The following is a 12,707-nucleotide window of genomic DNA, read 5'->3' on the forward strand; positions in this document are numbered from 1 at the left end:
AATGTAAATATTTCTTTGACTTTTTTTTTCTATATAAAAAGATAAACATGGATTGATATACGCGTGTGTCAATCTCCAATACAACTCTACCACTTGGGGGGGCAATAGGAGCCTAAACAGGCCTTATAATTGGGGTATCACACACGGGAGATTCATAAGCGCTCTTTCAAGACAAGTTTGAATCATAACTTAATTCTAAATTCATCAAAAATATAGTGGCAATAAGTCAATAATTCAAAATTAATAGTTAAGAATCTCAGATTTGAGTGTCAACTAAAAACTGGAATTTATGTCCACCTAGTCACAACTTAGCAAATCATGGATATAAGAGCAACCACAATCAACATGTTAATATCCAATTAGTGTCAGATTTTATCAGTTAGTGAGCTTGTGATGCTTGTTATCCCATGCAATGGAGCTGTTAAAGCTATCAGCAGTTAGCATTTATGTTATCTGTGACCAGCCATTGTGCAACCCAAAAGAATATAATATTCTTTTTTGAAAAAGCAACCGACATCATATATTACCGTTACAACTGGTCATTTGGTGATTCAAATTTTCAACCGTGGTGCACATTTTTTTTTTCAAGTAAGAACAATACCCTTTCGTAAAAAAAGAATTCTATTGTATATCAGCCAAAACATCAGAAAAATGGATCTCGACCTCCATTTTTCAACCATCAATTCAACTGTAGGGCCAAATAATTTAACTATTGAGTTGTTAACTTGTCCACTGTAGTGCGCACGCAAACACACGCTAATTTAATCAATTATTTTACACAAAAATATTTTGAGAAGATGATTAAAAACTAATTTTTTAATTTTTTTTAAAGAAAAAAAATAAGTTAAAAACTAAAAAGTGACTTTTAATTCACTTCTTAAAATAGACCCCACACACTAAATAAAATCCACTTTTAGCAAGAGTACACTTAACACACTCTTTTGAGTATCTCATTGGAATGCTCTAAGCCCACCATCAAACTACATCGGTCGTGTTAGATTTCTTCAATCTTGGGCTCTAACTTCAATGGAAAAATTGATAAATCTCATTGTCTCAACATCATCACTAAAGTCAAAATCCAAATTTAACAAATTCAAACTAAAAAATAATCTTAATTTTTTATTTGAATTGAAAATTTCAAAAACAGTGTATTTTCACTTTTCAATCCGTATGTTTTTACTTTTAATGAATATTTTTAATTTTTTTATCAATTTTTTTAAAAAGAATTTTTAGATCTAATTAATCTATAGATCTACTTAAAAATTATAAAACTTGTAAAAAAATTCACTAAATACAAAAATAAATATAAATATTTAGTATATTTTTGCTTTTCTTTGTATTTATTGAATTGTTTTTAAATACTTTCAAAAAAAAAAATTACTTTTCAACTATCTAAATTAATTGAATTTAAAAAGAGAAAAAAAATTAAACAAATTCACTAAAAATAAAAAATGCAAACTGAAAAATTCAGATCTTAGGACAGCTGAACATTTTGCGAGAGAGAGAGAGAAAGAGATTTGTAATTTGAGTCCTATGAGAGAGAAAGAACAAAAGTCACTATGGAGCCCAAGAGAGAGAAAATGCATATTCCTCTTGCTACAACAACAACAACAGCAGAGGTGGAACACCTCCAGATTTTCTCCTCTCCTCCAAATCCATGCCTTCATTCTCCGCAACGCCCTCGAATCCAACCTCCACCTCCTCACCAACTTCATCGCCACCTGTTCTTCCTCCTCCGCCGGAATTCACCACGCTCGCCGCTTATTCGATCAAATACCCCAAAAACACGACCCATTTCTCTGCAACACCATGATAAGAGCTCATCTGGGTATGCGTCAATTCATTGAAACCATTACTCTGTATCGACATCTTAAGAGGAACACTGGTTTTGTGCCCGATAACTACACTTTTTCATGGTTGGCCAAGTCTTGTGCTTCGACTTTGGCCTCTTGGGAGGGTCTACAGATTCATAATCATGTTATTAAAACTGGGTTTTGCTCAAATTTATTTGCGTCGACATCCTTGATTGATATGTATGCGAAGTTTGGATTCATGGGTTGTGCAAGAAAGGTGTTTGATGAAATGTCTGAAAGAAGTCAAGTGTCTTGGACAGCTCTGATTTATGGGTATGCCCGGAAGGGAGATATGGACAATGCTAGGGAATTTTTTAATGAATCGCCCGATAAGGATTCGGCAACGTATAATGTGATGATTGATGCTTGTGTCAAGTCAGGAGATATGGACTCTGCTCGTTGTTTGTTTGATGAGAATCCAGAAAGGAATGTGGTGTCTTGGACTAGTATGGTTGATGGGTATTGCAATATTGGTGATGTTGGTTCTGCTAGATTGTTATTTGACGCAATGCCTGAGAAGAATTTGTTTTCTTGGAATGCCATGATCCGTGGATATTGCCAAAATAAACAGCCCAATGAAGCAGTGAGACTGTTTCATGAAATGCAATCTACAACAACGTTTGAACCAGATAAAGTTACCATAGTTAGTGTTCTTCCAGCTATTGCCAATTTGGGTGCTTTGGAAGTGGGTAATTGGGTTCACCAGTTTGTCAGGAGGAAGAAGCTCGATAGAGCAACAAACGTTTGCACTGCACTAGTAGATATGTATGCCAAATGCGGTGAAATTACAAAAGCAAGAGAAGTTTTTGACGCGATGCCTGAAAAAGAAACGGCTACTTGGAATGCTTTGATAAATGGGTTGGCAATCAATGGGTGTGCCGGAGAAGCATTGGAGGTATTTTTGGATATGAAACACTTTGGATTTAAGCCAAATGAGATATCCATGCTTGGTGTTTTGTCTGCTTGTAACCATAGCGGTTTAGTTGAGGAAGGCAGGAGGTGGTTTAAAGCTATGAAAGAATTTGGGCTCGAGCCAAGAATTGAGCACTATGGTTGTATGGTAGATCTTTTGGGTCGAGCAGGGTGTTTAGAGGAAGCCGAGAAGTTGATTGAAAGTATGCCTTATGAAGCTAATGGGATTATACTTAGCTCTTTACTATTTGCTTGTGGGTATGCCAAGGATGTTACGAGGGCAGAGAGAATAAGACAGAAGGTTATTAAAATGGAGCCGTGGAATGATGGGAACTATGTAATGTTGAGGAATTTGTATGCCGAGGAGAGAAGATGGAGAGATGTGGAGGAAATTAAAGGAGAGATGAGTAGAGGAGGTGCTAAGAAAGCAGCTGGTTGTAGCGTCATTGAGGTTGATAGTAGGGTGTGGGAGTTCATAGCTGGGGGTAAATTGCATCCGAAGTGGGGCGCAATAAATTCAGTCCTGGGGAATTTGTTGATGCATATGAAAGGAGAATGACTTACTGAAGAACTAAAGAGGGAAATTGTTGTTGAAGCTTGCGCAAAGCACAAGCTAAAATGAGTGTTGATTTGTGTTTCTGTATTGTATATACATCAACTTAAAAAGATGAAAGGAATTTGGTGGTGAATCAAATGATCAAATCAGGTAAATTGTTACAGAGATCAATCTAAGAATGGGACTTACGGCTTATTTAGAAGTTTTGGCTTGCTCAATGGAGTCCTTTTATTTCTATTATGACTCGTACTCACAATATGACAAATGACAATGATCTGGATCATCCATTCGATAGGGTTCAATTCAAACAGTCATTGCTTTTTGTGAAACTGCTCAAGGAGGTAGCAGGATCAATATGATTCATCAGGCAGATCTGAAGTTGTCTGTGATGAAAAAATGAATAATGGAGAAAACAGAGAAGAGATGATAAACATTTGAAGATTGTAAATTTGTCTAGTGTTGAGCTATTGGCAAGTTGGAGAGAACTATTAATTAACCCTTTTTTCAAAGGATAAGTTACTGTACGGGGAGCAAATATTCCGGCAAGCCCACACTCCTTTCTTCCGAGCTTCGTTTATGTCCGATCACCTGCGAGCAAATAACAGTGAGCTACCCGGCGGTGTGTGGTCGGAAAAACCCTCCGACGATCAAGTTAGCACACACCCTAGGATAGAGAGAGAGAGAGAGAGAGGAGTGTTTGAGTGTAAGAATTTTCTTACAAAGTGTTCATCTATCTCGTATGGGGGACGCAGACATGCTCACATACCCTCTGCGCCCCATATCCACTCCCAGTCATCTCTTGACACGTGGCTTCTGCTATCCCATCTGTCAGCATAAACCTTGCTGAACATCACCTAATCTCAACTGCCTGCCTTCTCAGCTGGAGCTTGGCAGCCGAGCTTCTCTATCCACGGCTGTGCTGTGCTTCATACCCAAGCACTTCACTAGCTAAGCCCAATGAGGACCGGGCTAGGCGGCATCTCGGCAAAGCCTAGCCCGGGGCACCTCCCGTGGTCGGCCTTCCTGCCGATCAAATGATTACCTCGGCTAACCACGCCTTTCCGGGCGCCGGTCACTCAGCTTGACTGGCTCCGCCATTGCCTGATCAAGCAGCTCGGTCCAACCGAGCACTGCCTTTCCGAGCAGCTTCTTTATGGTCCGGTCGGCACATGCTTGGCCCAACTCCTGCCCGGCCCAATTCCTGGCAGCCCGTCAACGGGCGGATCGTCGATCATCTCGGCCCCATGCACCATTAGGCTCTCAACCTGCTCGGCCGTTACCTCGGCCCAACTCCAGATCATAAATCTCCCTCTCAATTGCCCCTTAATTCCGTCCGCGCGAGCGTGACTGGGATTACCTATACTTCGACCGGGGTAACATTTCTTCGGTCTTCAAGTTGACAAAGGGCGACCGGGCTAGTTAACCTAACTGTCTGCAAACTTGCCCGATTATACTCTTCGGCTGACGTCCTCTTCTTCGAAAGTAACTCGGTTGGCTCTTCGACTCTTCAACCTGGCTCTTCAGTTCTGACGTCGCCATAAATGGGGACACGTGGCGGGCTGCCATTGGTTCTCGAGCAGCCAACCCGCCGTTTTTGCCAGAATTTGAATTTGGGCGGTCTCACCCTTGTCTATACATACAAGACCTCCCCAAACTCAATTTCCTCCTACTGCCATTCTGTTATTCGACTCCAGAGCTCTAGCATCTTTGTCCAGGCCTCGTTTGCCGTTCTTTGCGTTTGTGCTTGAAGGAAAAGTAGTTGCCCCTCATTGGTAAGACCTTCGATCCCTCTTTTGTTGCTATTTTCTTTAATATTACACACATTAGGGCACTAAAACGTAACTCTTAGGGCATAGGCCATAGAAACCGTCCCAAACCTCCCAATGTTCTTGGTGTTCTTTATTTTCCTGAAGAACACTGAAGAACTGGGGCGGACCGGGCTCCTGGTCTTCATTTGATCCAAAAAACCAATCTAACCGAGCAAATAACATGTTTGTCTCAATCCTAGCAAAAATCGAGATAACAAAAGGACTTGGCCGCTCAACTGGGCTAACATCTAGTCTGCTTGGGCGACCGAGCTCCTTAGTTAGATTAGACAACCGAGGTGGTTTGGCACTCTTAATGACCGAGCTAAAGTCCAGCTCCTTTCACGCGACCGCACTCACACTTACACTTGCCATCCTTTTCCTGCAGAGTCCAAGGGGACCACTGTCCATTCCTGAGGCTCTCAGGACCGAGCAGCAACCAATTACCACAGTGCCAAACCCCTCAGCCGAGCTATCCTAGGCCGGCCACAAATGGGGAAATTCCGCTTCCTAGTGGATACTCCGGCCGTGCTGGCTGCGTTCAGGGAGGAGTACGGCATCCCGGCCGATGTCCACCTGGAGCTCGCAGAAGAAGAGACCACGCCTTGGGGTAGAACAGAACAATGCCCCTTCACTGTGCTGTCGATCGTCGAAGGAGGCCTCCGCTTCCCTCTGAACCCACTTATCACCGAGTTCCTACGCCGAACCGGGCTAGCACCCACCCAAGTGTCCACCAACACTTACCGGATAATAAACGGCGTGCACGAGCTAAACAACCGGTTAGGTATAAGCCTAGGTTTAGCCGAGATCCTGCGCCAATACACCCTAGGCCACACCGGCGACAGTCTCGCCTATTATCTCAAGATTAGACCGGGCAGAGAGAAAATCGTGACCGGCACACCAGACAAGGATCTTCACGACGATGATTTCTTCTGGGTGTCTGGCAATTACGAGACAGCCGAGGTACCGGGCTGGATGATAAGCAAAAACTTTGGCAGCACATGTAAGCCGCGCAAACTACCTCGGTTAATACGCTTTCTTCGTGTTTTTGTACTTTAATCATTTTCTTTCTTGTTTCTTTTGCAGCAATCCAAGCCTTGCAAGCCCACTATCATTTCCCCAACGTAGAGGCAATCAGGACCGCGCTTCGCTACCGCGACCGAGATTGCAACCAATTGCTCGGCTACAGTCCCACATACAGATACTCCGCTCCCCGCCAGAGTAAAGTTACAGACTTTCTCCACGCTCCAACACCTCCACCAGATCCAACTCTGCCAGACGTTTCCCTCATTTGCCTGACAGAGGAACAAGAAATGGCCAAACGAAGCAGAATCAAAAACCTGCTCACCGCCACATCTGCCGAGATGCCGAGTGTTGCCACTCGCTCGCCAGCCGCCGGTCAATCTAGCGGCGCCGTGGTCGCTCTTGCCTCTCAAGCGACCGGGCAGTCTAGCCGAGAACCTGCTCCACGCCGTGCTAGTAAAAGAGCTCGGGCAGACCCATCTGCCGAGCTTGTCGCCGAGCTGACTACCGAGCATCTATCTGACGCTCCTGTCCCAGTGCCGGCCTGGCGTCCACAGCTGAAGCACCGGGGTCAAGACATCTCGGCTACGGCTTCGATCAAGGGCGATAAAGAGCATTTGCTCGCCTTCGATCTTTCCAAAGCTCTTCTTCTACCGGGCGACATGGTCGGCAGCGACCACGTCCCTGACACTCGGTTGGTAAAATCATCAGTGAAGTCCATGGCCAGGGTAAGTCAATGTACCTCTGAAAATTTCACAAGTGTTTGCCCGGTTCCTTTTCTAATCGACTTTGCTTCTTGCAAGCCATTCAGAAACAACACCTCGTATTGGAGCGCATCCATAGACTTCGGCAAAAGGCCAATGACACAACCAGCTAAGTCGAGAGCCTCCAAGTCGAGCTCGACCGGGCAAAGTCTTCGCTTGAGATGGCAAATGCAGATAACAACAAACTGCTCGGTCGGCTGGAAGAGGCCGAGAAAAAACGGGATGAGCTCCAGACCGAGGTACGAGCGCTCAAAAAGTCGAAGAAGAAAGACTGTCGGGCTGCTAACAACGCCGGCTTCAACGAAGCCAAGCAGAGCTATAAAAAACAAGTCTTTGCAACACAAGACATTTACTTCAAAGCTGGCTGGAAGACCGCCTGTGAGCATCTCGGCCAGGGCTCTGACACCGACGTATTTGCCAATCCTCCTCCGGCTTCGCTACCGGTCTACCTCGTGCCATACGCAAACGACGTATTCAGCGCTTTGCAAGCTGAGGCCAAGGAAGGGCTTGAAGAGGGAGACGCCGAGACAGATTCAGAGGCGGAGGATGCTGAGGTGCAGGAGCAGCCCGGCCATGACGAGCCCGGTGCACAAGACAAAAGTCCAACCATCAACCTTGAAGCCGCCGAGGACGAGTTTACCAATCTCTCCCCCTTAGTTTAGTTTTCTTCTATTTTTGTATTTTGCTTTCGCGCTTTTGATGTAACCGGGCTCTGTCCCCACCTTATGTATTTACTTTCTTATCAATGAAAAACTCAAATTGCGCTAAGTGTTTGCACGGTTGTTATCAATTCCATCTTCGGCAAATCATCTCGGTATTAAATCATAGATTGAACAACACCTTGTCAATCGGAATTCATAACTCGGTTGAAATACTTAGAACAAAACGAATTCTTAAACCGAAATAACCATCTCGGTTGGTAATAACAAAGTTGAACAAATCACCAACTCTTCCAACCGGAGTAAATCATCTCGGTTGGGAATCCTGAGTTGGACTAAACACCAATTCTTCCAACCGGAATAAATCATCTCGGTTGGGAATCCGCAGTTTGACAAAACACCAACTCTTCCAATCGGAGCAAACCATCTCGGTTGGGAATCCGAAGTTGGACGAAACACCAACTCTTCCGACCGGAGTAAACCATCTCGGTTGGGAATCCGAAGTTGGACAAAACACCAACTCTTCCAACCGGAGCAAACCATCTCAGTTGGGAATCCGAAGTTGGACGAAACACCAACTCTTCCAACCGGAGCAAACCATCTCGGTTGGGAATCCGAAGTTGGACGAAACACCAACTCTTCCGACCGGAGTAAACCATCTCGGTTGGGAATCCGAAGTTGAACAAAACACCAACTCTTCCAACCGGAGTAAACCATCTCGGTTGGGAATCCGAAGTTGGACAAAACACCAACTCTTCCAACCGGAGTAAACCATCTCGATTTTTACATTAAAACAACAGTCCAAATGCTAAAGCAAAATTACTTCAATATATTAACAAAAAGAATTACATTTTGGAGTGCAATGCCCAAAAATCCCTTTGCACAAGAAAAGAAAGCAAAAGCTTAAAAATAATACAGTTTCAAGTTGGCCGCATTCCATGGCCGAGGTATTGCTCTTCCCTCTAGATCCTCCAAGTGGTAAGCCCCCTTGCCTGCCAGACCGGTGATCTTGTAGGGTCCTTCCCAATTTGCCCCTAGTTTGCCTTCACCTGGCACCAGGGTGTTGCCCATAACTTTCCTCAAAACCCAATCACCAACTTTGAATGGTCTGGGGTGCACCGTCTTGTTATACTTCTTTGAGAGCTCTTGTTGGTAGGCGGCCACATGGATGAGGGCCTTCTCACGACGCTCTTCCACTAGGTCCAGCTCCAAGGCAATAGCCTCGGCGTTCAGCTCGGGCTCAAAACTCTCGCTTCTAAGGGTGGGCATTCCAACTTCCAAAGGTATGACCGCCTCCATGCCATAAGCCAAAGCAAATGGAGTTTCCCCGGTAGATCGCCGAGGGGTTGTTCGGTATGCCCAAAGGACGCTGGGTAATTCCTCAGCCCATTTTCCCTTTGCCTTCTCCAGCCGTTTCTTCAACCCAGCCAGTATAGTCTTGTTCGATGCCTCGGCTTGACCATTGGACTGCGGGTAAGCCGGGGTAGAGTTGCAGAATTCTATCTTAAAATCTTCACAAAATCCTCTGAATAGGCGACCGTCAAACTGGGTGCCGTTGTCAGAGATCAAAATATTGGGGACGCCAAACCGCGTGACCACGTTCTGCCAGACAAACCGCTTCACGTCTTTCTCTTTGATGGTTGCCAAGGGCTCAGCTTCAACCCATTTCGTGAAGTAATCTGTGGCCGTAATAAAGAATTTCTGGTTGCCCGGTGCTGTTGGCAGTGGCCCCACTATATCTAGCCCCCACATGGCGAAGGGCCAAGGACTGGTGAGGGGAAGAAGTTCCCTAGCAGGCTGATGGATCTGATGGGCGAATTTCTGGCATTTTTCGCACTTGCGGACGTACTTCTGTGCGTCGGCCTGCATGCACGGCCACCAGTATCCCTGCGAAATAGCTCGGTAGGCCAAGGACCTGCCCCCTATGTGGCTACCACAAATGCCTTCGTGAATTTTGTACAAGAAGGCCTCCACACTATTCGGGTGCACGCACTTTAGATAAGGACCAGTGAAGGACTTCTTATACAGCGCACCAGATGGAGAGAGCCAAAACCGCTCTGACTTCACTCGGATTTTGTGGGCTTCTTTCTTGTCAGTTGGTAGAGTCCGGTCTCTGAGGAATAAGATCAAGGGGTCCATCCAGGAAGGACCTAGCGCGGCGCAGAGTACATCCGTCTGCCCGGCGTCTTCAATGCTTGGCCGCGGAAGAAAGTCAATTAGCAGGGGGTTTGGAGACGTACTATCTACCATGGAAGCGAGGCCGGCCAGCTCATCAGCTCGGCTGTTTTCTTCACGGCCAATCTGTTGGACTCTGATTGCCTCAAACTGCTTGATATGTTCCTTGACCAGAGCTTGGTACTTCGCCATCCTGTCGTCCTTTGCTTCGTAAATCCCAGAGACTTGGTTAACCACAAGCTAGGAATCACTGTACATCAGGAGCTCGGCAGCCTTCATTTGAATTGCGCTCTTGAGCCCGGCGAGAAGGGCCTCGTACTCAGCCTCGTTGTTAGATGCTGGGAAGCCAAGCGTGATAGAATGTTCAATGGTTAGGCCATCCGGGGAGATAAGAACGATACCTAGGCCGGCACCATGACGGTTGGACGCTCCATCAACAAAAAGCTTTCACATTTCCCCCACAAAAAGCTTCCAGCAGTCTGATGGGTCCTGAGAGTTGCGAAGGGCAATGGGATCACAACTGCTCGGCTGTGCGGTTTCAAGTTCTGTGTTGACCGGTTCCAATTCAGTCCCCATTGGTGATTCGGCACCGGACTCAGCAGGTTGATCTGTAATGCTCAAGTCCGTAGGCGAATCATCAGGTTGCGGTGTTAAGCCGGCCGCAGGTTCTGAGCTGTGTGGTTCAATTTCTTCCCCCCTTGGTGATGCGGGACCGGACAGAGCGGATGGGTCGGTGATACTCAACTCCGTCATCGCATCACCGGGTGGTAAAACCGTGCAAACTGAGGGTGCTTCAATGGTGCGCGCAAACTCCGCGTCGCTACCTCCTCCAACTGGTTGTACCTCGGATGGCCTTGCGTGCATCTCATCATCTGCCACGGTAGTATCGACCGGGCATACCGGATGAGTGCCAGGTGAGAATTCGGCGACGAAGTCGGCCAAAGTCTGGGCTTTGATAGCAGTGCGCGGTTGGAACTTAACATCAAACTGTCCCAACTCGACCGCCCACTTAAGAATCCGACCGGAGAAGTCTGCCCGTTCGAATAAGGCTTTGAGGGGGAACTCGGTCAAGACGATGACAGTATGTGCATGGAAATAGTGCGCCAATTTTCTTGAGGCCATCATTAATGCCAAAGCAAGCTTCTCCAACGGCAAGTATCTCGACTCTGCCGGTAGCAAAGTTTTGCTGACATAAAAGATTGGGAAGTGCTTGATTCCTTCAGCGCGGACTAGCACCGCACTGACCGCATGCTAGGAGACGGCAAGGTAAATGTAAAGTTCCTCACTCGGCTTTGGTGTAACCAACAGTGGCGGAGTAGACAGATATTCCTTGAGCTCAGCCAAAGCTCGGTCACACTCTTCGTCCCACGAGAACTTTGACTTCAATGCTTGAAAGAAAGGGCGGCAGCGATCTGATGACCGGCTTATAAACCGATTAAGCGCGGCGGCCATCCCGGCCAGATGTTGCACGTCCTTAGCCGAGCTGGGCTGCTTCAACTCTTGCACGGCTCTGATCTGAGTAGGGTCTGCTTCGATGCCTCGGTTCGTGACTAGGAACCCTAAAAATTTTTCGGATCCCACGCCGAAGGCACACTTCGACGCATTCAAGCGCAGCTTGTGCTTCTTTAGAATGGCAAACATCTCGGCTAAGTCGGACAAATGGTTTGCCTCATGTCGGCTCTTTACCACCATATCATCGATGTAAGCCTCCATTGTCCGGCCAAGCAAAGGAGCAAACATTTTGGTCACCATCCTCTGAAAGGTTGCCCCGACGTTCTTCAAACCAAAAGGCATGACTCGGTAGCAGAAGAGTCCCCTTGGAGTCGTGAAAGAGGTGATCTCTCGGTCAGGCCCATGCATGGCGATCTGGTGGTAGCCGCGGTAGGCATCCAAGAAATTGAGCCTATTATGTCCAGCCGTCAAGTCCACGAGCTGGTCAATTCGCGGCAAAGGGAAACTATCTTTGGGACAAGCTCGGTTGACTGTCTTATAGTCGACACAAACTCGCCACTTTCCATTCTTCTTCGGCACCACTACCGTGTTGGAAATCCACCGAGGGTAGTGCACTTCCTGAATTGCTCGTGCCTCAAGCAGGTTCTTCACTTCCTCTGCAACTACCTCGGCGTGATGCAGTGCCGATCTCCTTGTTCGTTGGATGACTGGCTTTGCTCCAGGGAAGACATTGAGGTGATGACACATAAAACTTGGGTCGAGGCCAGGCATGTCGTAAGGCGACCACGCGAAGACTTCGATGTTGGCCATCAAAAACTCAACCATCTCGGTCCTCTCAATGGCCGTGAGACTTGAACCGAGCAAGAAGAACTTGCCCGGCTGTTCTGTATCAATTCGCACCTCAACCAATTCCTCAACAGCCTTGTCTTCGGCCTTGGTGCCCACATCATCCAAGACACCCTGGTCCTCCGGTCCCTCAATCATTTGAACGAATCCTTTGGCAGCTCGGCTCCCGTTGACCGCCACGAAGCACTGCTTGGACATGACCTGATCGCCCCAAATCTCCTCGATTGCCCCTATAGCCGAGGGGAATCTCATCACCTGGTGGTAGGTCGACGCTACGGCTTGCATAGCGTGAAGCCATCCCCTTCCAAGGATAAGGTTGTACGTCGAAGGCACTTGTAGCACCCAAAACTCCACTTGCTTGACCACGGATCCCGCTTTGACCGGCAGGATAATCTTTCCCAAGGGCCACTCCAATTGTGAGTTAAATCCAACCAGCGGCGAAGTCGCCGGAGTCAAGTCTGTCTCCCGGAGTTTGAGCTGCTTGAACGCATCATAATACATGATCTCGACCGAGCTTCCTTGATCGATCAAGATCCGTCTAATATCGAATTCTTTAACGCGTAGTGTTACTACTAGGGCATCGTTGTGCGGCGTCTGGATACGCTCTAGATCCCTTGAGGTGAAACTAATCACGTCTTTTTCTTCAGTCTTCCCCCTTTTGA

General features: G+C 46.8%; 1 protein-coding gene across 1 annotated transcript; it reads left to right on the top strand.

Moving 5' to 3' along the window:
• The first annotated feature begins 1,467 nt into the window (after positions 1-1,467).
• Positions 1,468-3,523, top strand: AHG11 (Pentatricopeptide repeat (PPR-like) superfamily protein). Its single transcript, XM_028239567.2, has one exon. It carries the CDS (start codon positions 1,534-1,536, stop codon positions 3,322-3,324), a length of 1,791 nt encoding a protein of 596 aa, XP_028095368.2. The 5' UTR covers positions 1,468-1,533; the 3' UTR covers positions 3,325-3,523.
• Positions 3,524-12,707: the final 9,184 nt, after the last annotated feature.

Source organism: Camellia sinensis, chromosome 5 (assembly GCF_055761805.1).
Source record: "Camellia sinensis isolate YWXY chromosome 5, ASM5576180v1, whole genome shotgun sequence".
NCBI lineage: Eukaryota > Viridiplantae > Streptophyta > Magnoliopsida > Ericales > Theaceae > Camellia > Camellia sinensis.

Excerpts from the sequence above, each read along its gene's own strand:
- AHG11 (XM_028239567.2), top strand. The coding sequence starts at position 1,534 with ATGAGAGAGAAAGAACAAAAGTCACTATGGAGCCCAAGAGAGAGAAAA.